This window comes from Amorphotheca resinae, assembly GCF_003019875.1.
Source record: "Amorphotheca resinae ATCC 22711 unplaced genomic scaffold M430scaffold_12, whole genome shotgun sequence".
In the NCBI taxonomy this organism is placed as follows: domain Eukaryota; kingdom Fungi; phylum Ascomycota; class Leotiomycetes; order Helotiales; family Amorphothecaceae; genus Amorphotheca; species Amorphotheca resinae.
In genome coordinates this window covers 1201206-1228958 of record NW_020194482.1, presented here as the reverse complement: position 1 = coordinate 1228958, position 27753 = coordinate 1201206, and the positions used below count along the sequence as shown (strand labels likewise).

Genomic DNA, 27753 nt, shown 5'->3' with positions numbered 1-27753 from the left:
CAGTGCTGCACGGATCATGCTCCGATCTGTGCTGTCTAGGCGCACTCTTGCCTTTACTAGGGGAACGGCGCGCCATCCAGGAATAATTATTCTCCCAGTGAACACGCGAATGTGCAAACTCCATACCAACCACCATTTCCCTACTAGATACCTCTCCCCCATAACCCCCTGCAACTCCCTCAAAATGGCTGCTGTATGTATCCAACCCTCTATATCCCCTTGAGCAAATGCTGATATTCTCAAAGGCAATTCAAACCGTCTCCGAGAGCAAGGAGCTGCGGGGTCTGAACCTCATTGCGGCGCATTCCCATATTCGGGGCCTTGGGGTCGACCCAGAGACCCTGGAGCCACGCGCTTCATCACAAGGCTTGGTCGGGCAAGAGAAGGCGCGCAAAGCAGCAGCGGTTATCTTGCAGATGGTAAAAGAGGGCAAGATTGCTGGTCGAGCTCTTCTGATCGCTGGCCCTCCAAGGTGCGTCGGCACGAGCTCCCTTCCATGCGCGGTTGATGCTCACCATATCATAGCACCGGAAAGACAGCAATTGCAATGGGCATGGCGCAATCGCTGGGGCCAGACGTGCCCTTCACAATGCTTGCCTCGTCTGAAATATTCTCTCTGGAAATGTCCAAGACCGAAGCTCTTAACCAAGCATTCCGGAAATCGATTGCTGTACGGATCAAGGAGGAAAGCGAAATGATCGAGGGCGAAGTCGTGGAGATACAAACCGATAGGAGTGTGACTGGGGGGATGAAGCAGGGCAAGCTTACGATCAAGACGACCGATATGGAATCGGTCTACGATATGGGAGCCAAGATGATAGATGCGATGACAAAAGAGCGTGTCATGGCTGGAGACATTATCTCGATCGACAAGTCATCAGGAAAGATCAGCAAGTTGGGACGGTCATACGCAAAGTCACGCGATTACGATGCGATGGGTGTGGATACGAAATTCTTACAATGCCCAGACGGAGATCTGCAGAAGCGCAGGGAGGTGGTCCACACGGTCAGTCTGCACGAAATTGATGTCATCAATTCAAGGACGCAAGGCTTCCTGGCCCTTTTCTCTGGAGATACCGGTGAGATCAGGAGTGAGGTGAGAGACCAGATCAATACCAAGGTGGCCGAGTGGAAAGAGGAGGGCAAGGCCCAAATTGTTCCTGGTGTGCTCTTCATCGATGAAGTGCACATGCTGGACCTCGAGTGCTTCTCATACATCAACCGTGCACTAGAGGATGAGCTTGCGCCTATCGTCATTATGGCAAGCAATCGCGGTAACTCGAGGATTCGAGGTACCAACTACAGAAGCCCTCACGGTCTTCCCCTCGACTTCCTAGACCGAGTCGTCATCGTCAGCACGCATCCATACCAGAAAGAGGAGATTCAGCAAATTTTGGCTATTCGCGCACAAGAAGAGGAGGTTGACGTGACCCCGGACGCATTGGCGCTATTGACGAAGATCGGCCAAGAAGCCGGCCTTCGATATGCCAGCAACCTAATCACGACCTCACAGCTGATTAGCGCTAAGCGGAAATCCAAACAGGTCTCTATCGAAGACGTTCAACGCAGTTTCCACCTCTTCTACGACTCGGGGCGGAGCGTGAAATTTGTTGCGGAATTCGAGAAACGACTGATTGGCGAAGCTGGCGTTGTCGATCTGTCTGTTGCGAATGGGGGTGGAGGTGCTGATGCTATGGAGCTCTCGTAAATTTCCTTTTTTTGATGGCGTTGGGCGATCTCACTTGCGGTGGCAGTGAGCAAAATGGCTAGAACATATTGTATAACTAGGAAAAATGGCGTCGAGGCAGAATGAGCGGACAATTCATAAGTAACCCGGATCCTTCCCAGAATTCCTCTGATTCTGGCAACTGAGCACGTGTACAAAGTCCAAACAAACTTCCTCATATCCTACACATCCAGAACAAAACAGTATCGAAGCCCAGCTTCCTTTTCTCATGCCCCACCCTGTTAATGACTAGACTATCTTCCATGACCTTATATACCTACCTACCTAATGTATTAACCCATCCCTATCCATCAACCATTTCCCTCCCGCTAAACCCCGTTCTCTCGTCTCCCACCTTAATTTATTAATGGTATGTATATAGGCCGAGAGATATTTTCCGGGAAGGTGAAGATCTATCTCACGATATGTCTGGTTACTTACCTCACCTAGGTACCTTACCTACTGCACCTCTAGGTGATTAAGTATAGGTGAAATAAAAGGCAAGTTTTGAATCATTCAAACGTGTCAATGAGTAATGATTAGAAGATCACGAATGAGAAGACAAGTCAGAAACAATGCTCACAGGCTCAGGGTAAACTACGTATTGTTCTTGGTGCAATGCCTCAAATGATAGCAGTGATCTATCTGATCCTGTAAAATCTGCCGCCTGCGCATATCCGATGCCGAACGCCCAAACCATATCATGCAAACGCCAGATCATGACAACTCATTCAACTCATTCTCGACCTCTCTAATTTACCCGCCTGCCGTCAAGTCTCCGTCCAACGTTCGGCTCGGGCTTCTTCTCCGGCTCGGCGGGTTTCTCGACATCGCCCTTTCTCTTAACACCACCTCTCAGAGTCTGGCCTTGCCCACTGAAGTGCGGTTGCTTTGCGTCCGCGTTCTCTTTATCATTATCCGCCTGCGTCTTCACTGGCTTGATCTCGTAACCGAAGAACAATTTATTAGGTGCCAGGCGAAGCGGCTGTGGTCCATTTGTTCTTCTCATTGCAGGCGCTGGAGGATTCGTGGATGTGCCAGCTACGGGCGTGGAGGGTTGTGGGGTAGGGGTCTTTCCACCTTTCTTTGAATTTAATTTGTGGCCACCGATAAGGAAGTTAGAGGACACGGCTTTTGCACCCATAGCGGCGGAGTTAGAAGATGGAGCGATAGCATCGTAGTTGATGGCTTGTGCCATGGTTCCTTGACTATGCAACATTCCACCAGATGGGAGACCTGCCCCGCTTCTCGGCGTGCTGGTTCCGCTTCCTTTGTTAGAGGATGGTTCGACATATCCTACTGGCGGAGCGAAATCGACAGATACATCGGTTTCCAACATACTGACACCCATCTTCTCGCTGGTTGGTTTGACCTCGAGCACTGCCACGTCGTAGATCGTATCGTTATATTCGAAGCTGAAGACATCGCCCTGTGTGAGAGTTGCAAAGTTGCGGAAAGCATTTTCGAGGACAGCCTTGGGGTCGGAAATATCAAGGAAGTTTGTAGATTGGGGTTGGAGTTTGACAAGGGAAGCTGGTGCTAAACTTGTGGATTTGACTTCTAGGAGGTCTCCTGTTTCGACCTGTAAGGTCTGCATCATCTGTGAGGTGTGAGAGAGAGCTCCGTGCTTTGCGCAGTATTTGACATACCCAGTGTGGTAAATAGACCTTTCCTTCTTCAGCCACAAACTCCAAAACACCAGCGTGGGTGGTCTTGTCCATTTGTCCGTTAATCAGCTCAAAGAGCATAGGATACTCGATATGTAGCTTGCTGAGCTTCTCAAGAGCAGAGGGTGGCATGAAAATCTTGCCGCCATAGTTAAGACTGGGTCTTTCGGGCCCGGGCAGCATAACTGTTGGGTAGCATCGATAGTATTCATCGAATCTCTTGGGAGGTCTCCCCATCGCGCGGTTTTGTAAGGCAGCATAGATGGCCGCTGGATCGTCACTATCGTAGTACCCTGAGCTGAACTGCGAGACGTTGTTAATGCTTGGAGATAATAGAGGTGAGGATAGTATAGTTTACCATCTTGATATATCGAGAACCGGAATTTGGGGATGTTGGAAATAACAAGACGACTTGACTGGCGAGAGGCTGTCGAGTTATATAAGGTAGCTACCTCGGTCGGTCCTCGAAGAGTCGAGCAGGCGCGGGTGGATGACGCAGGAACACACTCTCGCCAAACGGCCGAACCTTTTTCCGATGGCCTCCAGTTCGTAACCCGATTCACAGCAACGAGGGTTTCTCTTTGTCTCTTTGTCTTTTCTTTATCTATTCTTGAACTCACTGTAGATCATGTCTTCGAGATTCTCAGCAGCGCGACCGAGTCGCGCAGGCGAACAGTTTGCGCGAACTCACCACCATGAGGATGACGACGCAGGCCCCTCCTCCAAAAAGCCCAAATTCGATCTCCGCAACCCTTCAGCACTCGCCCCCGACGCCCCAGAAGAAGATGCCATTCTAGAAGCCGATGTTATCGGGGGCTCTGGAGCTGGCACCAAACGTGGGGCGGTGAATCTAGACGGATATGATAGCGATTCAGATAACGAAGGCTTTGATGCGCGGGCAGAAGAAAGAGCCAAAGGAAAGAAGGGCGATGTCAATCTGGCAGATGCATTAGATGGATACTCGAAAGACAAAAGCAGCGGTGGGCCGGGCAAATCAGAAATGGAAGAAGATGCAGATATGTTTGCGGATTTGGAAGATGACTTTGCAGATGGAGATGAGGATGAGGGCAAGACGGGGAAGAAGGGCAAGGCCGTGAGATTTCTAGAAGATGATGAGATTGAGGGACAGGTTCTGAGTAGTAAGAGTGGCGGCCATATATCGGGGAATTTTGCTCTGGACCCAAAAGGGAAATTATCCTCTCACGCGATGGATGATCAGGAGAGTAGTGATGACGAAGAGGATGCAGCTTTGGCGGCCCAGGAGGAGGATGTAGATGAGGAAGTTGGCGCTGGTGGACTGAAGAGAAACGCCCCTAAAGTTGATGCATTCAACATGAAGGCAGAACAGGAAGAGGGCAGATTCGATGAAGCAGGAAACTACATTCGAAAAGCAGCAGATCCAGACGCGATACATGACTCATGGCTCGAAGGCGTCAGCAAGAAGGATATGAAGAAGGCAGCAGAAGCACACGAGAAGCGAGAGGCGGAAAGGCGGCAAAAGAGGCTTGAAGACGACGCAATGCTCTTGCCGGACATATTACGGACATTAATTCTACGCTTAGAGAAGGGGGAGACAGCCTTGGAAGCATTGGCGAGACTAGGAAAGGGTCAAGCTAAAACGAAGAAGATCCCAAAGTGGAAATTGAAGAAGCAGAAGAAGAATGGCAATGATATGGATGTGGATACAGAGAAGAAAGCTGAAGACCCGGAACAAGCCAAAATTGTGGAAGCGATCGATGCTATTACTGGTGCCGCGGATCAGCTGCTCACGAGAGGCCAAACGGATATTTATGAACAGGAGAGGGAAATGCTCATTCGACAATATCGACGGGAGACAGGCGAGGATTGGGTCGAACCACCTGCTGAGGAGAGTGTAGAAGAAGAAATCGATGGCTCGAGACCGGTGAAATTGTGGGAATTTCGATGGACCGATGGACGAGATGGGGGAGCGAAGCAGGGCCCATATGACGGCGCTACGATGTTGGCATGGCAAGATGCTGGCTATTTTGGCGAAGGGGTTGAATTCAGAAAAGCTGAGGATGAGGGGCCCTGGAGTCGGGTCGTGGACTTTGTATAAGTAGGATAGATACCCAAAGGAACAAATTCTAGTATGACCAGTATGGGGTAACGTTCACTAACGACCGGGTCATCGACAGACCAACACAGTTACACTCCGACAAGCCATAAAAGTACTTTAATACCGCCACGGCAAAGTAGCCGCGGAACTCAACTTCGAACATCTTCAACGACGTCGCGGTTCAGTGTCATCGTCAAGAGCATTTCCCTATCGATAGCTGACCAGCTCCCAAGAATCGAGAAACCCGACGAGGAACCCTAGCAGCAACAGCGTAACAGAAACCATCGACTGGATAAAGAAAAGGGCGTCGACAGGGAAGTTAATAACAACAGCATAGCTTCGACATCAGGCCAGGCTTCAGGTTCAGAATTGAATGGAGACGCAGAAGCCGAACCACGACCAATAACGCTATCAGAAGCCGAGCAAGAGGCTATTGCCCAGAGAGTAGCCCGTAGGTAGGTACGTAGTGCACACAGCAGGCAGGGCCTCGCTGTCTGTTACTATCATTCTTCCATTCCTTTATTCAGACAATAGGGCGGCGTGGCGCGGTCCCGGGGGATAAAATCTTTGGCACGGAGCTGAGAAACTTTCTGTTTGCAGTGAAGGATAATTGCATCTGGGAGGTCTATATATAGCGATTTTAGAACAACAGCAATAAATACCTACTGCTGACGTTTTAACGGATACCTTTTATGACTTTGTGATTGTTAGCCTCTTGAGCATATTTCTCAGATATTTCAATCTCTCTGCTCTAGTCGAGTTTGTGACACTTTTATATTTCCTAGTACTCGAACACTTTGCACAAGAATAATATCACCGGTTGATGTGATGCTAGATGATTAGACAGCAGCTACTTTATAATCAGATTTGAGCGATTGTTTCATCACATACGACCATAGACTAAGGAGAATTGGGCATCCCGTCCGCTCTGCCATACACAAGCCTTAGATCGGCAGATTAGTAGTTGGGTGGGTGACCACCAGCGAATACCTGCTGTTGTATGTTCTATTTTCTTTTCCTTTTGCCCTTTTGTCCCTTCGCCAGTTGTTTTATGTCGTTTGTTTTGCAATTTTTTTCCCCTTCTTTGTATGCTCGCTCTTCAGCGTATATCCAAGTGAAAAGGGGGCTTTCTAGCTAACCGAGGTCATGTGATAAGCCCCTTGTCCTGTCCTCACCAGAACCCTGTGACCTCAAGGAGTCAAGATACGGGCTGACGATTTAATTCCTGCCCGCTCATCCTTTCAACACCCCTACAGAATGGAGTGGAGTTAGTCGCATTGTAATATGTAATGTGACAAAGGAGACTTACCTTTTGTACCGCCTTGCTGTTGTCATTGTTGTCGTCGATTCGTCATCACAACGGTAGGTTGTATCATCAAATCACTAGTTTCCTAGCATGTCAAAATCATATAAAGCAACGGGCCGGTACTTCATTTTTATTTTCTACTTCAAAACATTTCCAGCTCTTTACCCCTCCTACTTCAAGACAATTCCAGCTCTTTACCCCAAACGTACCCCAAACTCTAATTATAAATGAGGTCGCAAGAAAAGCATAGACGATTGCCTTTGTGCAGCGTCTGTAGTGTACCCATCACTTCATACGATGGACTCAGCCTGCTCGAAAGTACTCCGAGAATTCGAGACGACTATCGTAGCAAACATCCTAGAGGTCCGAAATTTTGGATGACTCTTTATCGAGCAGGTTAGTTAGCAAATCTCTTTGTCTTTTACATTCCTCAAGCCAATAAACGATTGAGCAGTTTTCCAATCATTATCCTGGCTGATAAATATGGCCTTTTTACTAAGTTATCACTATTGGTAATAGTTTGCTGAGAGCCACCAACAGTTCTTAAACTTGAAAAGAAGAAGAGGAATGGCAAGTTCTCTCACTATGAATACTACATATCTGGGGTTAGCCAATTGCCGCACCCCCGGGACTTCCCTGACTACGAGGAGAACCCATATGCCACCATCAAGGTGCCCAGGAAATACTCAGCCATTGCTACAGAATACTGGGAAATAAACAATCCTCGGAGAAGGAATCCTATTCCAAAAAACAATGTTTTCTTTGATGTGGCTAATCTCTGGGAGAGTAATCCATGCCAACAAGAGCAAGGCCGAGATCCTATTGGCGTACCAATCCATACTCACTGTTGGGATATAGTCGAACGTGTCATTGGTCCCTGCAGGACTAGTCATGACCTGGAGCGGTTGGTGAACGTTTTATACAAGCAATGGACGAGGAAATTGTTCTTTGGCATCGATAACTGTGTCAAGATTCTAAACAACCGCAAAATTTGGGATCCCGTACTACCACATCGCGATCCAGATGCAACCCCCTGTCATCCGGAGTCCTGGATGCCACTGGTGAATCCTCTCGACAGTAAAATAGTTCGGCGCCTCCTTACCGGCAGTATAAAGGAGTCCAACAGGGCAGAAAGGCACCAGACTCTGAGAAGCTGGCGGTTCTGCCCGCAGCATTTGAATTATGGCAAAAATATTCCCCTGGAAATAATGTATAATATCCTTGATCATATACAGAGTACGGATGACTTGGTAGCTCTAAAGGTGTTAGGATGGCAGGCCCCGGACTCATACTGGCTGAGTCGTATCCCGCGAGACATATTTCTTGAACTCGACGAAGAATTACAACAACTAAAATCGACAGTGGTTGTTGACTGGCCGTTCTTCTGTCTAAAGGCGGAGAGGCTCATGGAGACCTCGCATAGTCTACTCAATCGAAAGAGGATTTTTAGAATTGTGGGATCGGTGAAATCTCTTCTTCAGAAAGAGGATATGAGTAGTTTTAATCGCTAAATGGAGAGGATTCTTCCGTACATCAGTCAATATTCGTTAAATGGGCTAAAATGAAATGGTGGTATAATGGTATTTGTAATTTCTTGCATATAACGCGCTCCATATAGAAGACTACCCGGTACCTTATGCTCTTTTATCCATTTATCTACTGATTACCTATAGGTGTGTGCCTTCCCGGTGCAATTTTTCATCCGTGCTTACTGTTTTGTTTGGTGCTTGTTTTCCTTCACTGCTCTGTCCTCGCTCCAACTATTTTGACGGCATACGGTCTTCATCCTTAAAGAATTGCACGCCTACCTTCAACTTCCCCAGGGAACAGTTATTATCGGTAATCTAGTGAGCAAACTCAATGTGAAAACAAATAGTAGATGACTTAGAAATTGCGGGAGTAACTGGGGTTTTGGGTTGTCCTAAATGAAGTTAGAGGCATGTATCTATTTAGAGGTTGAATACCCTGCTCACGATTGTGCGCTGAAGACAAGAGTAGTTGCTTACACATAACTAATACACTAGTACTTGAATTTATCTTCTTTGTATGGCAAACTAAATCAATCTGAACTAAGAAGTGGTTGATATCAACTTGGGTAGGTGAGTTATTTTGCGGGAAAGAGGACATAGTGAATTTTGTACTTGTAAATAGCTATCTTGTATTAGCTATATTGTATTAGTTACCTTGAATGATTACATATGTCTGTATATCAGCATTATAATGTCTATATTCATGGAAGGCTTGGAAGTGAATTGTGCCAAAGTTATCCTCGCGCCCTACAAAATGTAAACAACACCTTTACACCCACCTTCTCTCTCCAAGAATCCAAGATCATTGTCCTCTTAACCAATCCACTTAATTCTTCCTACCTCACCTCAAAATGGCCAGCGTTATTTCAAACGATAGCCTCAAATACTTATACGACATGGTTTTGGAACCTGGAAGCATTGAGACCGATACTGCAAAACTCTGGATGGCAGTTTTCAGCAGTGAATTTTCAGCCAGAGATGAAGTTTACTGTGTTCAAGAGACTTCCCCAGCGCCCGGATCTCGCAAAAGAGTTGATGCAACTGTCTATCGAATTGTCAATAGACACTAACGTAATCAACTCTATGCAGAATTCAAACGTCCTAGCCTAAGTGCACGAAAAGTCAAACAGGCAGAGAAACAAGTGGACGACTACTGCAAAGCGTTAATCCAAAAGGATAAAACGATTACGAGCATTAGGGCCCTGTGCTGCCATGGAACAAAGGTAGCTATTTGGAAAGTTCAAAAAGATTCTGTTGTTCCGCTTAACCTTCGTTATTACGACTCAAAATCAAACAATCTTGGCAAATTTTGAGCATTGGTACATCGTATCAACACGAGTGGGCTTTGAATCCATCTTTTGGGGCACAGATTAAGTATGTCAGAGGTGAGTACTTAAATACCTCAAAGTTAGTTGAATTATATATTCGACTCATTACCAAAGCTGATGTTTATATTGGTAGAAGCAGATTTCCCCCTCGCTCTGAATGAGATTCATTCTACAGTCTTGCACGTAGGGAGACATTTGCTATCTATAAAGGGCAACAGGTATAATATCCCAGTCAGCATGATACAGTGGCATCAGGCCAATTCAAAGAGGGAAGAAGAGTAAGAATGGGTAGGAGCATCTTATTTCCCCGAGATGATCGAGGCACAAGGGAAGGAGCGGATAACTTACTACCACCGCTGCAAATATGTTCCACTTGGTAATCTTTACTTGCGATAAACACCTTGTCCTTGGCTTGTAGATGCATTCTCAAAGGTATCTCTGATACTGCCTGGCGTGAACCTTACAGGCTTTTCTCCCAGGTCCCGAATTATGAAGTGTGAATAGAAGTCGAAGTCAAAAGGTTGTTCTCCACGCCCAAAATCTTGCCGAACAGTGACGACCAATTGTATATCCACTTTCCCATTGTCTTCAATCTCTATACATAGCTCTGTCTTGCAATCGCGACATTGAATCAGGGCCTCGCCCTTTTCCGCAATGCAACCATTTCCGTGGTACTTGGCCAGAGTTTTAAGAAGGTGTCCATGAAGTGGCTGCTCTCGAAATCCCCCGCTGTCCTCAAAGTGACCACAAACCTGGAGCGTCCAGTCTGAATTCGGAAGACTCGGTACTGTCTTGCGTGGGACAAGCAGTCGATGAATCGCTCGAACATACAGCCTTTGTTTAACGATTCGAGCCTGCCATGAGCTCCGGTAAAGGCATTGTCTTTGGTGCTCGACAAATGTCTTTGATAAGCTGAGGAGCTGCTTTGATGGATCAAGTCCTTGTCGTGCTCGCTTCATTGCTAGATTGATCTTCGGGAAGTTGAAGTTGCGACCATATTGCAGATCGGCTTCGAGAAAGTAACACTTCCTTTGCCTCTCCGACCAAGCCAGGTCGGTTTTCTTAGGAGTGTGGATTATCTGACAGAGTTGACAGAAAACCTCATCGGGTAAGTCTTCTGATAATAACGTGAGGAATTTGCTATATTCGACTTGCTTGTGCGTCATTGCCGGTTTGGCTTTTCGATAGCGACCATGGTCATCATCGAATTCAAACATCTCCACCACCGAGATGTTGCGAAGATATTCATTTCCAACTTTGTACTGCAATGATTTGCTTGAAAGCGTCAAGAGTGCAGCACAATGAAGAGGGAGGAAATTCGCGATGTTGAGAAGAACCTCAGCTGGGAGTTTTTCCAGATGTGATTTATTGGCGAAATCTATGGTGCAGCGAGAATGACTCCGACGTAAAAGACGGCGTAACACATTCAGAATCTTCATTGCGAAGTTCAGAGTATCAATGTCCAAGTGGGATGAAAAGTGAAAGAGCGAAATCGAACAAAGGTCTCTAAAAAACGTGACCGAGCCTGCAATGCGGATTTTCTAAGGTTTTTCTGAGGTGGTAATGAGTTAATGATGCTGTAAATATATACTGTGAAATGGTGAAGTATTTGGAAGAGAGGTGCCAGATGAAGACGAAGCAGATTTAGCGTCATGCTACCGTTGATCGGCTCCAACAAATCGTCCAAAGATGACCGACCGCACTTCATACCTTACTTAGAGATGTGTGTGATACATGAGTGATTTGGCATGCAAAGCGAAACATTTACAAGAGTTTGGATAGACTGTATCTAACTTTGAGTACTGCCTACATTGTATTAGCACATTATCTTCTCACGCGGTATTTCCAAATAAGAATAGGTCGCATCATCTTGGACATTCAAAAGTCAATGAGGCAAGAACGCTGGACTGCCTGCTCCTTCCCAACGATGGTAGTCGTATTCAGCCATTCGGCTCTTTCTATCTCTCCCAGTGTTTCTTCTCTCTTGTTCGTCTTGATCGAACAATATCAAGATGGCGCCCCTCACAAACAACATAGACACATCTCTCGATTACATCGCGCCGACTTCAGCTCTAGGTTCCGCCAGCTCTTCATATCGGCCCTCGGCGCTGCAGGCGCCTACATTATGAGACTTGTGCGAAAGGCAACTGGCACCCCCGAGCCTTCTCCCATCAATGTGCAGATTCTGGAAGTCCTTGGGGCCCAGCTCAATGTGTGTCAAACCGGGGGGATCGGACAGAGGATAATGACTTGATTGAAGTAAAAAGAAGGGTAACTAGCTATTCTATATAGACGCGATATCCCCTGGATATTTACTGACAGGGGCCAACAGAGACTATTGAACGCGGGAATATCCAATATCAATCCCTGTATAACTAGCTCCGTTCGACAATGTGCAACAAGCTCAGCTCAAGGAGCAACGATCTCAGCTAAAGGTGCAACGAGCTCAGCTAAAGGTGCAACGAGCCCAGCTCAAGGAGCAACAAGCCCAGACTAAAGCAATCCTACGCATTGACGAAAAGCTCAATGGCCTTGAGGAACGGCCGGTAGGCGGCTTCCGAGCTGTCTACCAAGATCCCTCAGGGGAACAGGATTTTGATAAGGCCTTCATCCTATACACGGACGGCAGTAAACAAATGGGATTTGGAGTGGCGCTGCATCAGATGGGGCCTGACGGAGTAGAACGACCTATACCCTTCTTGTCTATATGTCTGACGACCGCAGAAATAAACTACTGGCCCTCAGAGCTAGAGACAGCGGCTCTAATCTGGGCTCTGCAAAAACTGCCCTAATACACTGACCACGGACAGGTCACAGTGGTGACAGACCACAACTCTATCAGGCAGACGTTCCGGGACGACGGGGCCATCAAGGGGAAGATGTCAACCCGATTGACCAACTGGCGACTGTTCCTGTCCCAATTCCAGAACCTTCACTTAGGTCGTGACGACCCCCGATGAAGCTGACAATACTTATTGGCAGTGGAGGGGCCCTCTTCCTGATCTCGTGCGTCTGCGTCGCGAAGAGGATCAACTCTTTCACGCAAGTGGAGAGGCTAGATCGAGCTCAACTGTCCAACGCAGGCTAGAAGCATGGTAAGCCCCCAACTCCATCGTATCGACCAATCTAACGATCATTCTCAATCCAGATTTCTTGATAATTTCCTCCCCTCAACTCGAACATCGCACTCGCACTGTTCGGCACGATCTGGGGCAATCGGGCAATGGGACATAACTCCAAGGCTACATAAAATTGAGAAGACAGAGGGACAGTCTACAGAGGGACAGAGGGACAGGGATTGATTTGGAGGGTCGACCTCAATATTGATAATTTGATGGTAAGGATTTCCATTGGCGATATCGTCAAGACTTCTCTATGCATCTATTAGAATTCTGTATTCTAATAGACATTGCATTATATACATACATTGCAGCTTTCTGTTCAGTTGTATTCTCTGTCTCCTGCTGTCTTGCAGTTGTAAAGGACAGAGTGAGGCAACAAACGAGCCGACGATTAGTGCTAGAAGCAAGGCGATGTCGATTTAGCTGAACCCTTTATAGATCCCTTTTCACTCTCTCCCATGAGGCCAGGATCGCCAGTGAGAGACCTTGACGTTTGTGAGCGTCATCCCGTGTGGGGATCCAAGACACTAAGAAATAGAGTAGCCCCACCCCCACATTCCGCTAATACCTCCCCGGCCAGATCCAACCATCGATGATCCATCGACCTCAACTCTGGACCCCTGGAATCGATTCTACATAGATTCTACCTTCACCATGTCCATATCCCATGGACCGACCCATCCAGGCGCACCATCCTAGCAGCGTCAAGCAGATAATCGGCCGCGGCGGAGAAAGCTACATCGGCGTCATCGACGACACGACCGTCCTCAAATACCCCAGCATCCCGGGCCAAACCAGCACCCTCCGCATCGAAAGCCAACTGCTCGAGATCCTCGGCCGTCATCCCCGAATCATTGCCTCCAAGGGTCTCACCCCTGATGGCCTTCTCCTCGAATACGCTGTCAACGGCGATCTCTACGAGTACCTCGCCGCGAACCCCGGGAGCTCTCTGCATCTGCGCTTACGCTGGTGTCGACAAGCCGCCGAAGCAGTCGAGTACGCGCACCAGAAGCGTGTTATCCACTGCGACATCAACCTACGCAATCTCCTCCTCGACTCGTATCTAGATCTCAAACTCGCCGATTTCCAAGGGATGCACAAGTCGGGGGACGGCAGCGTGCTCTTCGATGGCTTGTCTCGGGAGCGCACGAAATCGTTTCTTCCCCGGCTGCATGGCGATTATGCGGATGTAAAAACGGACCTTTTTGCCCTGGGCTCGGCGATCTATTTTATCATGGTGGGACATGAAGTGTTCCCGGATTTGGATGGGGGGGTGGATGATGAGGAGATTGAGCGCAGGTTTCGAGAGGGGTGGTTTCCAAGGGGGCCGCAGGCGTGTGATGCTATTACGAGGAAGTGCTGGAAGCAGGAGTATGGCTCTGCTCAGGAGGTGGTTGATGATGTTGCGATGGTGCAGAAGAGATGTAATCTCCATGTTATTGTTTGATGAACTGAAGACAGCTGGCTTGTCGGTCCTGTGAGAGAGATTGATTAACCTGAAGGAAGACTGACATGTCAATGAGGACTTCGAAATGTTGGTGATTCAAAAGTAGACTGCGTTTCATGGACAGATTTGCATGGAAGGACAGCATAGCTGTATCAGAGATCTACAAATCCGGACTGCATTGATTTAGCTCTTTTTGAGCTCCGATATCCTCCGACCTCCAGCTTCTCATCCTACTTCTCAGCCACCTTACAGATGCTTGTTATGGCTTTTCCTAGCCATGTTTCCTAGCCATGTGTATAGAAGCTATACCTCCCAGGCCACGAAATCCCCAAAATAGCCCTTTGATTTTCACGATTCGTTTCTTTTGTCCAGTCATCCGTCTATGTGCTATGCTGCTACCACAGAGAAAGAAAGATGGGGAGGGGGGAGAAAATAGAAAAGCGCCAAACTCTTCTCGATCTACAACCATATACGACACTCCTCTTTCTCTCTTTCTTTCTTTCTTTCTATCTACTCTCCAAAACCGCCCGCCTCTCTACCTACTTATCCAAATATGCAGCCACCCAGCACGCACCCCTTCTAACGACCCTCGGCCTTTTCTAGTCGGCGTGCTCAGAGAGATGGTGTATAGATGAATGGAAAACCTGCAGATGCGGGGTTGATTGCTTCGGAGGGAAAGGATGAGGGGGATGGGCATATGCATAGGCAGATAAGGTATGTAGCCGTGTCAAGTCTCGGGGCTGAGAGAGACTCAGAGAGGAGGATGGCTGGCTGACTGGATTGGGCTAGGAGGTGTGTGCGTATGTATGGGAGAGCTTTTTGAGGCAAGAGGGGGGTTTGTATGTTTGTAGGTGGGTAAGAAAAAGGAAGGGCTTTACGACGGAATCAGGTAGCTAAGTGTCTCCGTATGGGTTTCCTCGAATTTATTAAAATATCTTCAACTACCACATCACGGACTCCTTAATATTCTTGGTTCTTGGAGACGCCTCTTGGTTGTAAATTTTACAAGTAAAGGCCGAGCTGAATGAAGACCGAAACTCATAGCTTATTACATAGCCATGCTGAGGCAAAGCAGCTATAAGCCTATAATCCTGCGTAGTAGGCATACAGCCATATGGCCCATATCTCGTGATTCCATTCCTTGCCATGGAAAAGGAAAGAATCAGAATATTCACGCGCACATCACGTTCCTCAGGCTCAAGTTACTGCCATGAACTACTGTGCTAGCCGTATAACACAAGGAGGTCGAAGGAGAGGGAGGGGCCTCTGATCATCTCAAGCGTATTAAACTGCATAGAGACTATCCCATTATCAGCTACTACCTCAAAACTAATGATGCGAAAGAGGCACTTACTCATCGTCATCCAACAAAACGGGATCATTGTCATCGAGAGCTTCGATCTTGAACAGCGGGGCGGTCTGGCCAGGAAAGCCACCATTCTCCTGCTCGGGCTTGACCTCCGTCTTTTTGCGCTTGACGGGCGTCATCAACTCCTCATCGTCGTCTTCGTTCTGAAATGAGTTGCTGCTGAAGGAGGCGCTCTGGGTTTTGCTGCGCTTGCGCGGCGTGGACTTGGCGCTGTTGGATTTGATGGGGGAGTTTCCGCCGTCGTCACCTTCGCCGGGCCGGGCTTCCTTGCGGAGCTTTTGGAAGTGTTGTCTGTGGGGACGCGTTAGTGGGATGGAGGGACAAAGGGAAGGAAGAAGGGGCGGGGCCATGGGAGCGGATTGACGGATTGGGGCATACATACCGGCAAGCTTCGTGTGTGAAGGTATGGCCCTTTTGTTTCATTTTATCAGAGATGCTCTTCCAGTCAATTCCCTTGAGAGAGCCGGTGTCAATTATGGAGAGCAGGAGGTCTTTATCCGACTTGTGGTCCCACTGGGAACCGGTTCTGGGGGCCATGATGGTTGTGGTATGTGGTTTGTGGTGTGGTGTGGTGTGGTGTGGTTGGTTGATTGTTTTGGTTGTGTGAGAAGATTGATTGTGTTGGGAGGAGAAGATTGATTTGTGGTAGGAGAAGGATGTGGGGCAGGAAGAGATCGGTGATCAAAGAGGAGAGAAAGATGGAGAAAGATAAAGAGAGATTGTTGTAGTCTTTACGTAGGGAGCAGTACTACCGCTAAAGGCGAGAGAATAACGTGTACCATCGAGGAGGAGTGGTATTCACTTGGAATTCACTCGCAATCCCCGGCGATAGATCCAGGAGTGCAGGATAGAGAGCAAGGTTTCTTGACCGTCACTTGTCCATCTGGCCAGAGAAAGGGGGTTTGACGGGGCAACGACCTATCAACAGAGCACCTCTGGGGATCAGAAATCGGTCAAGTTGATGGACCTCTCAGATGGGGAGTCGAGTTGTCAGAAACAGACAACAGAGCTGCAGAGCTGAAGTGCATACAGACAAAGCACGCGTTGCTGCATGGCTCTTGACCATGATTAGATACGATGATACGCATCTCTGGCTCTTGAGGTTGAGGTTTTCCTGGGATCTTATGATCCTGGTTGTTTGTGTAACAGAGCCCAGCTGAATCGAGATAAAACATACTTCAATTCAACTTCAATTCATTCAGATAATAATACTAAAAAGATAGAAAAAATAGAAAACATGATATTATTAAACCTGATATCCTATCATTTCATCACTCACCTTTGTCACTTACCCCTATCTCATTATCATCTGCGGTATTATCGATAGTAGCCCCCTGTCATGCACGCACTTTACGCGCAACGCGTCGGTCAACCACATCGAATGGATATTTCGCTGCAAAGCTCCCTTCCTACCCACTTCCCGTTGCCCCGGTCACCAACATCCAACCTCTTGTCGTGAAAAGAAGCAAGGAGGCAGAAGGCAGAAGCAAGAAAACAGAAGGAAAAAGCAAAAAGCAAAAAGCAAGACTCATTAATGCGCCGCCCACCTGCATCTCGCTCATCCCATCCCATGCATAGGGTTGGAAGAGGACGACTCTCCGCGAGCCGTCCTGCATGAGAAAGAAGTCTTTGTGAAGTCCCGGGAGATCTTTCCTGTGCCCGCCCAGCCTTACATTGTCCCTGATGCACGCTTCCCCCGCCATTCGCAGAGCAAAGGGCGTTCAGGGGAAATGTTATTTCTATCTGCCTCCCTCACCCCCCTTCACACCATTCCTGGGCCATCTGCACACCGCTCATTGCACTGTGCTGAGAATCCTGTGCTCTGGTGCATCCGAGCCAAGAACTGGCAATCCCTAGTGCACTCTCCTGCTCAGCATTCACTGTTGCGAAGGGTCTCTAAGTAGAGACTCGCGTTGCCTCAAGATCCCCCTCCATCCCCCTCCGTCGAGAGACTCGCAGACTCGACCTCTTGACCACAGAGCCAAACTTCCAGACTTCTTTCTTCAAGCTGGCGACCCTCCGCAGAAACCAAGCCATGACCAACGACACCGCCATCACCCGCCTCCTCTACGCCATCCTCAGTCAAAAATGTCTCAAAGACGTGCGTCCCCCCTATCGCTCTTCCTACCTTCCCACTAACCGCGCCCTCCCCAGATCGACTGGAACAAAGTAGCCCATGACCCGATCCTCTCGCAGGAAATCAGCAACGGGCACGCGGCGCGCATGCGCTACTCGCGCTTCAAGAAGCAGATGGACGGCACCGCCGGCGTGCGACGCCCGCGCAACCCCAACTCCCCGCGCAAGAAGAAAGCCGAGAAAGCGGCCAGCAGCAAAACGCCAAAGAAGATAAAAGAGCGACCAGCGAGCGACAACGACTCCGATACCGACAAGGCGAAGATCAAGTTCGAAGGCCCCAGCAGCAGCAGCAGCAGCAGCAGCAGTAGCAGCGGCGGCGGCGGCGGCGGCGGCTCCGGATATGATACTGTCGAGGGCACGCCCGAGGCCGGTAGCGTGGCGTCCCCGGGACTGATCAAGCGCGAGCCCGTCGCTGCGTCTAGTGACGCTGGTAGTTTGTACACGAGCACGCCAGGATTCGGGACCCGCGCCGACGAGCTCGAGCACATGATGACGGGGTTCGGGATGGCGGGCCACGAGCACCTGTATGGGAACGTGCTGAGCGATGCACAGCAGCAGTTCGGCATGGATATCCCCATGGGCATGCATGATCCGTTTGGGGGCATGTGGCAGCCGGCGCAGACGCATACTGAGGGCAGGGTGTTGGTGAAGACGGAGCCGAGGTGGGAGGAGACGTATCGGCAGGTCTAAGGACCAGACAGACACCTAGCCCAACACTTTGATGATCAATCACTCTTAAAGAATTGATTCTGAGAGAAAGGGATGTTGCTGTTTGTTCTACTCGGCGTTGGGGACTGGGTAATGGGTACGGAAGGTATTGGGTATGTTGTTTGTTTAGATATCGATAGAATGGTAGCATTTACTTAAAACTCTCTTTCTTTCTATTTCTACTCTATCCTCTGCATACCTATCAATCATACTGTACGATACTATACACATACCGACCCACCTCCCTTCCCAATACCCGCAAAAGAGCCTCCCCCAGAAGGGGTCCAGGGGCCTAAGCGAGCCATCATCTCGCCCACTTCGCACTTTATCCAGACAAGTAACGTATCATAAGATTTACATTTAAACCTTTTCATTCTCATCTTTCTTGGGCAAGCTGTTATAGGAAGGAGCATGAGGTGATTAGCTACTATATCAATACATTTAAACATTTCATATCTATATACATACAAGTAGTCTACATACAATGCCCAACCCAAACCCAGACCCATCATCATCATAAAATAAAGAGGAAGAGGAAGTACAGAAAAGATTTATTAATAATGGCTACCGGTCATAACGGTCATAGCATTCATTATCGAGTATCTCGTACGCAACCCCGCATCTCATATCTATCGCAGACACAAAACGCAAAAATGCAAATGATACAGAGATCCATTCAAGCTGCCTGCCCTCTCTATCCTTTGCCCAGGACTCAATGCCCAAATGTTATTATGCCAAGGATCCGCTGGGGGCAGGACTTTTTCATACGTGGACATCAATCATGCGTAACCAACGTTGTCGGTATGGGGGTTCGGGTCGACTTGTTCGAATCGTTGCGCACTTGCGCTCATACGGCGGGGCCGCTCATTGCTCATTGCTCATTAACCACATCTCGGATGCTCCAGCGCCACTCCACATCGCCGCCTCGCTCCATCTCTCGCTGAGCACCCACCCATCTCTCGCACTTCCTCCGCCACCTCTCCTCCTCTTCTCGTTGTCTCCGCACGAACTCAGGACCGACATCGAATTCCTCGCCAACGAGCCAGTCATCTTTCAGGCCGCTGCCACCTTCACTCGTCCTTCCGCCGATATCATCATCCCCTTTCTTGTCATCTTCAAGATCTGGTACGTCTTTGAAGACATCCTCTTCCTCATCTAAGGCATCGAAGCCGTCCATTGTATCACCGCCTTCGCTCTTCCCGCGGTCGCGAGACGAGGATGGCATTTTGAGCCAGCACATCCGCTGCGGGTCGAAAACCATGCCGCCCACTACTTGGACGTTCTGTGAGGCGTTGATGTTGGTGATGAGCGCAGGGCGAGGAGTAGCGTTCTCCTTTTCACGGTATAGATTAGAATTTTCTTTCTCACGTGCCATATGTGAAGGCATCAAAGCCGACGGCACCGACGGCGAGTTTGGCGCATCGAAGGGGCTCAGATCGTTCTCATTTCCCTCCCAACGGAAGGTAGCGGGGTTATACCACATTCCTCTAACCACTATATTACCGAATTAGTAAAATATATATCCAACGTCTATGTAGGCTTACTCTTCGGATTATTAATATTCCCCAGTGGCTTGATCAATTGAGGCTTTTGAGGTGGACCTCTCCGCTTCTTTGATCGAACCGACTGGGTATTGACACTCAGACCTGGTGTTGCAGACCCCTTGGATTTCCATTGGTTTGTCAGGGCTGTGAGAGGTCCACCAGCTGCTGAAGGTGCACGTTGAGTCAGGGTTTGCTCCCGGGCCATTCGACTTGCGTTGGTATCACGGGCGAAACGTGGCAATTCATCTCGTGGACGAGTCGCAGAAATTGGTGTGTGAGGTGCCGGAGTGTTCGTTCTCAAAGGTACAGGCTCTTGGTGGATCTTATTTCGTAAGCTCGACTGTTTAGGGGGGCCACGACCAACTGGCTCTTTTATAAACCTCTGCTCGGAATCTCGAGAAATCGGCAGGTCATCGAAACCATCCAATTCAAAACCATCACCGAAGTGTCTTCGTCTCACAGGCTTGGTCAACTGCCGCTTCACAGCAGCTTCACGAGCCAATGCTTCAGCACCTCGGACATTTCGCCTCGGACTCGGTGATCTTATTGTCGATCTTGAGACAGCCCGCGACGATGGACGAAGATCGGTACTGGTAATTGAGGATTCGGAATCATGGCGGTGGAAATGGCGGGAAGATTTAACGGCAACATGGTGTGATTGAGACTGAGATGCGCCCGCTGGTAGGAATGGAACAGGATTCTTTCGGACCTGAGACACACTACTCTCGGTCCCAGAGCGGTCTCTCTCAACTGGCGTCTTGGGCCGAGACAGTGATGTTGGTCTACTGCTGGTCTCCGTTCGAGAGGGCGGTCTTTCGTATCGCGATCCAATCGGCTTAGCTGGGGACTGAGAATAGGATCGCATAGTTGGCATAGATCGCTTGAGCTTCAGCAATTGCGCATTGGTCGTTGTCGGCTCATTGCGAAGAGCGGTGATAGAGGGTTTCGCCCCTAGATCCCGTCGCCGGGGTGTTGATGGTTGCAATGGCTGCACAGTGGTTGGCGTGGTAGGAGTTAGGATGCTGCTTATTGAGGATTGTGACGCATGATGTCCAAGTCGAGATTGTGTTCTCCGATTCCGATTCGCGATGGGTCCACCACTCTCCGAGACAGGCTCAAGTTGTGATGAGCTACGTTCATGACCAAGGGGACGAGGTAGGCGCGAGGTAGTTGCTGTAGCTTTGTTGGTGAAAGTTAATGATACGGCAGCTTTCGGTCGCGGTGGACTCGTCTGTCGAATACTTTTGATCTTGATATTGCGATTGAGGGTAAGTTTGCTCGGATCAAAGATGTCTCCATCACCAATTTCGAGACCGGAAAGGAAGTCCTCCTTGATTTCATCACGCTTGACAGCTTGTCTTTCCGGAAATTGGAAGTCAGGTGACCGGTCCTGTTGTCTGCGTTTCAGGATATCATCGAAGTGTAGGGGCCCGCTTGGAAGAATCAGGCCATCTAGACCTTCGTCCTCACTCTCGATTGTCATTGAGCTGGAAACGCTGGGGCTTAAAGCAGAGACGGATGAACTTCGGTTCGAATGAGTTCTTCTTCCACCAAATCGCGTGCCTAGGCTGCCTTCTCCCCATTCATCAAACTCGTCCTGTGCATTCGCAGGGGTTTTTGGTATGTCCTTGCGAGCGGTTAACTTAAGAGGCCCGCCATCGGCGGGCAGTTGTAAATCTCGCTCGAAATCGTCTTCCGGGTCGGCTACAGTATCGTTTTTCTGGGGAGTTGGTGGAGTGATAAAAGGTAGACCTGCCGGCAACTGTCTACTTTTGGAAACTTTAATTGTATCTCCGCCGTCTCCCAAAAAATCGTCATCGTCGTTGTCTCGGAACTTGTCCAGTAAATCGGAGGATGCGGACGTTGTCTTCTGTGACTGAGGACTCAAGTTGAAGTTTGGCGCAGGGTGCAACTGTGGTGTAGCTTGCAGTTGCTTGGCTGGACTGGTATTGACAGAACTAGGGCCACTGACTTGTCGCAAGGCATCAGGAAAATTTGATCCATCCTGCCGTTTGATATTCAAACTCCCGTCGCTTGGCAACTCGAGATCGCCATCGTCCCAATCATCTTTTACGATCTTCTTAATCCTTCTTCCTCCGAGTCTTTTGATTGTGCCTCCCATCAAGGCAGAAGGTGGCACATTCTGCGGTATAGGAATGCCGGCTCTTGTCGCTGTTGCAATTGCGTCAAAAGTCGATACCTCGTCATCCCCAGGCAAGTGCACTTGCTTCTCTTCATCCCCGCAAATCGAATCGAACTCGGATCGTCCGGACAAGCGTGATGAGATCGAATCTCGGTGATGTGACGCGGCCGTAGTTGCTACCGAGGTGCTTCGGAATGTGAAGTCATCTCCACCAATGTCCAGATCATTGTCGTCGTCCCAATTTTCGATTGCTTCCTCCTCCACTTCCGCCTTGCGCGGCTGCAATGTCAATTGCTCCATCTTTGATTATGTATTAAAAGGTGAAATAGAGAGGGTATCGCTGAGGTGTTGACTTTCTTTCTCTTTGAATTCGATGAAAGAATCCAGAACTCTACGTGAGAGTACCATTGATTGCCCAGCAGGTCACGGCCGGAAATTCATGATTAGATGCTCGTAATATATCGTTATCGCGTATAAGTGTGATGGATCTGTTTGCGCTACAGCGCAGAGGTTGTGTTGTTGTTGTGGGTCGTCTGGCGGGCGTCTCGAATTCTTTACATCTGTCGCGTTTTACCGTGACTGCTTCCCGGCGCGCAGCGACAGATGAATAGAGCAGAGCTGTTTGGTATCGGCAGATATGACAGATATCTGTTGCGAAATGAATATGCTAGGCAAGGCAAAACGGGGGTGGGTTGGGGGAGGTTCCAACAGTCAAATTTTCATTCGTGAGGTGGGATGGCTGGTCTTGGTTGAGGTGGCTGGAAAATCGGGGGCGCTTGACTTCCGGCGAGCCTCACGGTCCACCTCCGCTAAAAATATACGATCACGTGTGGGGTTCGCTTATGCGCGACGCGTGAGTTTCGTGTTCGACTGTTCGTCCAAGTTGCCTGACTGTGAGCGTGTCGAACTGCTCAGAGAGAGCGCATCTATCCTGCTTGGAATCAAAAATGTGAAGGCCTGTATTGAGATCTTTCTACTCCTTGCTTTGTTTCAGGAGTGTCATCATTCTGGTTATTCACACCATGGATCCCGACCTGCCTCGTGTGATCAGCCTCCCCCGCAATGACAACCAGCAGAACCAGTTTGTCCTTGTGCGCATTGAGTCCATGGGAAGGAAACCACTGGATCTGAAGCTCATTGGTACAGACGGTGAATCTGTCTTCTCAGTCTCAGGTGAGTTAGCTATCGGACCAATCGCCTGGCCGGGGCCCTGGACCTCATTTCATGCATCCATCCCGGAGCTAATCAAACCTTCATCTGATAGTGAAGCACAATCAAACAGGTTCCTTGAAGGATAAGAAATTCTCGGGCAGCTCGGAACAATGGGATCAGGTATTGGCTCACGTTCTACTCGGCGCAGAACAAATCGAGGACAAGCAGGGTGTCGAGGCTGTTGCTAAATTGGAGGGCGAAGCTTCGATGACGATCACCATTCAGAAACGCATCGAAGGCATAACAGTAGGGTTTCCAAACCTTTCCTATATGATATGAGCTAACATTGAGTTAGCTCAAACTCGGCGCTATCACATTAACCGAGCAGGATGAGGTTGTTGAACTGTACGACTGGTGTGGGCTTGCCGTCAAATCGAGGGACAAAGTCCTCCTGGAATTGGAGGCCTTGAAAGCGCAGCTAAAAGCGAAAGAACAAGAGTCCAAGAAGCTCAATGAGACACTGGCAGAAATGGTCAAGCTGAAGAATGATAATGAGAACGAGCTTATCGAAAAGTTCTCCCTCCTCCTTAACGAAAAGAAGCTGAAGATACGGGATCAACAGCGTTTGCTTGCCTCCGCAAATGTCGACCCTGCAAGGTTGGCAGCTGTGGAAGAGAGTCGAACACCTGTTAGATCAACCTCAGTGGGCCCATCCAGGGCAGGAAAGCGAAAGGCTGTAAAAGCAATACAAGACCAGAGTGAAGATGATTCGGATGGTGGCTTTGAGAAGATGGAAGTTGATGCCCAGCAGCCACCGACCGATTCTGCGGATGAACAGCCACAAACACCAGATCAAGAATCGACAGCCGATGAAGCATCAGATGAGGATTTAGCACCCCCGGCTCCAGCTCCAGCTCCAACGAGAAACACTGCCAATAATACTAAAAATGAAGGGAGAGATACCCGTGCAAGGACAACAACACCTGCACCACAAGCTGAACATGAACCTCTTCCACCGAAACGCGAACTACCCTTCGCGAAGAAGCCAACTCCAAAAGAGACACCTCCCCCGCCACCAGAGCCTGTTGCTGCTCCAGAAGGATCAGAGACCGAGTCAGACGATGAGTTATGATTGTTATGAAAGTAATGATACGTCCATGGCCTTGAGGACAAAATATTGAACAATCTAATTTTACGGGACTGAACTCCATAACAGGATTGTCGTAGTCTTGGAAACTTTCTCGGATTCTGCTAGCCAGAAATCTAGACATGAGATAAGAATTATTAAAGTATTTTCAGTGATTCCTGACCGGAGATTCCGTGTAACTTTAAGTCATGGGCTTGACAAGCTGTCTTTAAGCTTATCTAATTGTTAGAGTTCATGATCAATTTGAATTTAGAGAGTATGATAGGTCTAAGTATGGGCAGAAAGGAGCATAAAAAGCAATGACTTGCTCATCATGATCTGTTCCGGGGTAGGTAGCAGGACATGATCTCGAATCCGTAGCAACCACTTGCTTATTACCCATCAATCCAATCCTTTTCAAATCTCCTATAGTAATTGAGAATCCTCACCAGACATTTCGTGCACATCCCGAACAAGTGAAAAGATTTTAAAAAAAAAGGAAGTTAATGAAACACGATAAGATACGACTGAGACAGGTCTGTGAGCCTATACTACGCCTTCCATTATCAATGCAAGTCTATATTACCTGCATGCTAAGAAACAAAGAGGACCCCTAAAACCGCACGCAGAGATGTGGCTTGAACTTTTTGCCCTAAACACCTCAGAGGAGCTAGAGAGAACAGGACACCAACCGATCTGCTTCGAGGCATTATCCCAACAGAGAGATGCAGAAGAAAAGAGAGGGTTGAAGATCAAATATCAAAGCATCCCATTGCTACCTATTTCGCCTTAGTCGACTTTTTTGTCCCGTTCGGGCTCGCTCCATTAGCTCCCTGTTTGCTGGCATCGCCCCTCCTAGCCCTGGGATCGATACCCTTTTTGCGCAACAGGTTCCTCTTGGCCTTCTCAATATAAGCCTGATCCTCCTCCTCATCCCAGCCTCCAAAATCTTCCTTCTGTTCCTGCTCCTCCTCTGTCTCCGAGATAGGTCTCTTATCGACGTCCAAATCATCGGTTTCCCTCTTCGGTGCGTTCGTAACACCAGCTGAACTGTTGGCGGGTGATGGTCCGGTCTTCTTGAACTTGGATACGAAGAACCCGTCGACGTTGTAGGCATGCGGGTAGTATCTTCGAGTCAACTTCAGGGATTTGTCGAATGTCTTGCCCATGTATGCCGTGAAGCCCTCTTTTCCAAAGACCAAACCCGTCTCGACGAGCTTGACGTTCGGGCGTTTGGAGAGCGCGTATTGTACCACCTGTTCGTTTTCCTCAACCGTCACGGAACAGGTCGAGTAGACGATATAGCCACCGGTCTTGCTTGTGTGATCCACGGAGTCGATAGCCGCCAGCAATAATTGCTTTTGCAGATGCGGAAGCATGAGGAAATCCTTTTCGGTCTTGTTCGTCTTAACGCTGGGATCCTTGGCAATGACTCCCGTACCGGAGCATGGGGCATCGAGCAACACTCTATCAAAACCTCCAATAACCTTGGGGAACTCTCGCGCATCGTAGTTGCATACAATCACGTTTTTGGCGCCGAGGCGATGGATGTTACCAATAAGACCCTTGGCACGAGCCTTATTGCTATCGTTGGCGAAGATACATCCGGTGTTCTTCATTAATGCGGCGATGTGAGTGGTCTTTCCACCGGGAGCGGAGGCCATATCGAGGATTCGTTCGTTCTCTTGTGGCGCAAGCGCCATAACGGGAAGGAAGGAGGACGCAGCTTGCAGAATGTAATGACCAGCCAAGTACTCCGGTGTGGCTCCCAAGGGGACGGCACTTTCGAAGATCTGAAGACCAACCTTAGACCATTTTCCCACAGGCTCGAGAGTGACACCACGGTTAATGAGCGCCTGAGCTAACTCTCGTCTGTGTGTACGCAGAGTGTTCGTTCGAATAACAACAGGTCGGTGAGTTTCGTTTGCTTCGAAGAAGGCGAAAGCCTCTTTGGGAGGGAAGAGATTAAAAAGCTTCTCGGCCAAGTATTGCGAATATCCATAATATGCGCAGATATCTTTGATCAATTGCGCAGTATATTCAGCTCTTGATCGTCCCTCTTCTGCCAGCTTCGAGAATTCGTCCAAGACTCGCACCGTATCAGTGATTCGAGTCCTTAATAGTTGAAGATCTGGTGCAAGCAGAGCATTCGTTTTGACTCCCATCCCCTCCTCTTCCTCATCATCAAAAATGTGTGGCTTGTCTCCGGCAATGTTTGTTTGCATCGCTGCCTCCTCTAACTCAGCTTGCGCCTGTGCTTCCTGCTCTGCAAGCTCTTCGTCCAGCTTCCGCGACAGACCCTCGATATTTGCAGCTGTCAATTTCTCCTCCGCATCTGACTCGTCTTCATCTTCGGAAAACATGGCTTTGTGCGCATGATCTTGATCAGAATCGTATACGTCCGACCCTGAATCCAGAAAATCCTCTCCATCTCCCAGACCCCCTTCTGCGTCTGATCCTGAAATATCGTCGAACTCATCGTTCATTAAATCTGAGGCATCGGAATCTTCGTCTTCTGAGCCGGATTGAGGTAAAGGAGCTGCCGCAGGCTTCGATTTTTTCGCAGCAGGTTTGGGCAAAGCCATCGAGTTTGTAAATCCTCCCTTCCCCTTCTCCTTCCCATTTGCCTTCGCCTTTTTAGTATCATCCTCCTTTGGAGCTTTGTTTTTCTTCCCCTCCCCACCGCTTGTTCTCCTCTTCTTCGAACTCTCATACTGCTGGCTTTCTGCTCTCGATTCCGCAACTGACATGCCAGCCTTTCGCTTCAAGTTGGTAAAATGTGCTTCATCGAGAGGTTCGGGCGGACCCTGCTTCTTCATCCGTCGTCCGACTCCCATCTTGAATGGATTGATGTCTTGTTTCCTCTGGAGAGTCCTCGCAAGAACTTTGAGGTGAGTATTTCCTAGAATATTTTTTTGCCGAAGAATTATTTCTGCTGATAGACGAGATAGGTTTAGCGCAACTTAGCGTCACCGATTATCTCGGCGCCGATTCTCCGAGGTGGGACTTCGCGATAAACCCATCGTGCATATCTCTTGTTACAATTCTACTCAAGAGTCGAAAGCCAAAGAGAAAGCTCCCCATCCACCTCGTATGTGAGTCCATTATGTGACGATTGCATATTGTCGGTGTGATATTCTAGCTCTGGAACCTCCGTAAGTTGATGAGTATACTCGGGGAGTAGTCTCCCAAAGATGTCGGTGGCACACCGCCCAACATCCGATTACCATGCGCTTCCTTTCCTGATAGACCATTCGTCGCGAATTGCTCGCAATGAGCAGTGATGTATTGCTTTGCCTCTTCTCATACGTCCTCTCGGACCTTGATCTTCTGAAATCCTCTTGGTCTTCAATTTAATCACTCAACTGGCCGG

General features: G+C 48.8%; 10 protein-coding genes across 10 annotated transcripts; 5 read left to right on the top strand and 5 right to left on the bottom strand.

Annotated features, from left to right (window-relative positions):
• Window positions 1–129: 129 nt before the first annotated feature.
• Window positions 130–1940, top strand: M430DRAFT_61635 (hypothetical protein). Its single transcript, XM_024868936.1, has 3 exons — window positions 130–193; window positions 246–472; window positions 526–1940. Exons 1-3 carry the CDS (start codon window positions 185–187, stop codon window positions 1706–1708), a joined length of 1419 nt encoding a protein of 472 aa, XP_024717607.1. The 5' UTR covers window positions 130–184; the 3' UTR covers window positions 1709–1940.
• Window positions 1941–2477: 537 nt separating this feature from the next.
• M430DRAFT_31171 (hypothetical protein) lies at window positions 2478–3630 on the bottom strand (the record flags this gene model as incomplete). The annotated part of the gene is made up of 2 exons (XM_024866015.1): window positions 2478–3326; window positions 3376–3630. The coding sequence occupies 2 exons, from the start codon at window positions 3628–3630 to the stop codon at window positions 2478–2480; spliced, it is 1104 nt and encodes a 367-aa protein (XP_024717606.1).
• A 391-nt stretch (window positions 3631–4021) lies between these two features.
• On the top strand, window positions 4022–8287 carry M430DRAFT_22668 (hypothetical protein; the record flags this gene model as incomplete). The annotated part of the gene is made up of 4 exons (XM_024864741.1): window positions 4022–5464; window positions 5704–5741; window positions 5803–5921; window positions 7317–8287. The coding sequence occupies 4 exons, from the start codon at window positions 4022–4024 to the stop codon at window positions 8285–8287; spliced, it is 2571 nt and encodes an 856-aa protein (XP_024717605.1).
• A 1729-nt stretch (window positions 8288–10016) lies between these two features.
• M430DRAFT_22667 (hypothetical protein) lies at window positions 10017–11072 on the bottom strand (the record flags this gene model as incomplete). Its single annotated transcript, XM_024864740.1, has 1 exon — window positions 10017–11072. The coding sequence occupies one exon, from the start codon at window positions 11070–11072 to the stop codon at window positions 10017–10019; it is 1056 nt and encodes a 351-aa protein (XP_024717604.1).
• A 2290-nt stretch (window positions 11073–13362) lies between these two features.
• On the top strand, window positions 13363–14379 carry M430DRAFT_37301 (hypothetical protein). Its single transcript, XM_024867097.1, has one exon. It carries the CDS (start codon window positions 13423–13425, stop codon window positions 14200–14202), a length of 780 nt encoding a protein of 259 aa, XP_024717603.1. The 5' UTR covers window positions 13363–13422; the 3' UTR covers window positions 14203–14379.
• A 1046-nt stretch (window positions 14380–15425) lies between these two features.
• On the bottom strand, window positions 15426–16249 carry M430DRAFT_45391 (hypothetical protein). The gene is made up of 3 exons (XM_024867766.1): window positions 15954–16249; window positions 15557–15862; window positions 15426–15502 (listed from the first exon to the last, which is right to left on the bottom strand). The coding sequence occupies exons 1-3, from the start codon at window positions 16106–16108 to the stop codon at window positions 15487–15489; spliced, it is 477 nt and encodes a 158-aa protein (XP_024717602.1). The 5' UTR covers window positions 16109–16249; the 3' UTR covers window positions 15426–15486.
• A 1357-nt stretch (window positions 16250–17606) lies between these two features.
• On the top strand, window positions 17607–18397 carry M430DRAFT_31164 (hypothetical protein; the record flags this gene model as incomplete). Its single annotated transcript, XM_024866014.1, has 2 exons — window positions 17607–17672; window positions 17726–18397. 2 exons carry the CDS (start codon window positions 17607–17609, stop codon window positions 18395–18397), a joined length of 738 nt encoding a protein of 245 aa, XP_024717601.1.
• A 640-nt stretch (window positions 18398–19037) lies between these two features.
• Window positions 19038–22835, bottom strand: M430DRAFT_45389 (hypothetical protein). Its single transcript, XM_024867765.1, has 2 exons — window positions 19960–22835; window positions 19038–19909 (listed from the first exon to the last, which is right to left on the bottom strand). Exons 1-2 carry the CDS (start codon window positions 22400–22402, stop codon window positions 19287–19289), a joined length of 3066 nt encoding a protein of 1021 aa, XP_024717600.1. The 5' UTR covers window positions 22403–22835; the 3' UTR covers window positions 19038–19286.
• Window positions 22836–22990: 155 nt separating this feature from the next.
• Window positions 22991–24690, top strand: M430DRAFT_61627 (hypothetical protein). The gene is made up of 3 exons (XM_024868935.1): window positions 22991–23275; window positions 23367–23560; window positions 23610–24690. Exons 1-3 carry the CDS (start codon window positions 23125–23127, stop codon window positions 24384–24386), a joined length of 1122 nt encoding a protein of 373 aa, XP_024717599.1. The 5' UTR covers window positions 22991–23124; the 3' UTR covers window positions 24387–24690.
• Window positions 24691–25159: 469 nt separating this feature from the next.
• M430DRAFT_37298 (hypothetical protein) lies at window positions 25160–26527 on the bottom strand (the record flags this gene model as incomplete). Its single annotated transcript, XM_024867096.1, has 1 exon — window positions 25160–26527. A coding segment is annotated over one exon (1368 nt), but the record flags the coding sequence as incomplete, so codon positions are not given.
• Window positions 26528–27753: the final 1226 nt, after the last annotated feature.

Excerpts from the sequence above, each read along its gene's own strand:
- M430DRAFT_61635 (XM_024868936.1), top strand. Across the intron at positions 473-525 it reads CTGATCGCTGGCCCTCCAAG|CACCGGAAAGACAGCAATTG; the intron begins GTGCGTCGGCAC and ends ACCATATCATAG.
- M430DRAFT_37301 (XM_024867097.1), top strand. The coding sequence starts at position 13,423 with ATGGACCGACCCATCCAGGCGCACCATCCTAGCAGCGTCAAGCAGATA.
- M430DRAFT_45391 (XM_024867766.1), bottom strand. The coding sequence starts at position 16,108 with ATGGCCCCCAGAACCGGTTCCCAGTGGGACCACAAGTCGGATAAAGAC. Across the intron at positions 15,863-15,953 it reads TTCACACACGAAGCTTGCCG|ACAACACTTCCAAAAGCTCC; the intron begins GTATGTATGCCC and ends GCGTCCCCACAG.
- M430DRAFT_45389 (XM_024867765.1), bottom strand. The coding sequence starts at position 22,402 with ATGGAGCAATTGACATTGCAGCCGCGCAAGGCGGAAGTGGAGGAGGAA. Across the intron at positions 19,910-19,959 it reads GAATATTAATAATCCGAAGA|TGGTTAGAGGAATGTGGTAT; the intron begins GTAAGCCTACAT and ends TCGGTAATATAG.
- M430DRAFT_61627 (XM_024868935.1), top strand. The coding sequence starts at position 23,125 with ATGGATCCCGACCTGCCTCGTGTGATCAGCCTCCCCCGCAATGACAAC. Across the intron at positions 23,276-23,366 it reads ATCTGTCTTCTCAGTCTCAG|TGAAGCACAATCAAACAGGT; the intron begins GTGAGTTAGCTA and ends TTCATCTGATAG. Across the intron at positions 23,561-23,609 it reads AACGCATCGAAGGCATAACA|CTCAAACTCGGCGCTATCAC; the intron begins GTAGGGTTTCCA and ends ACATTGAGTTAG.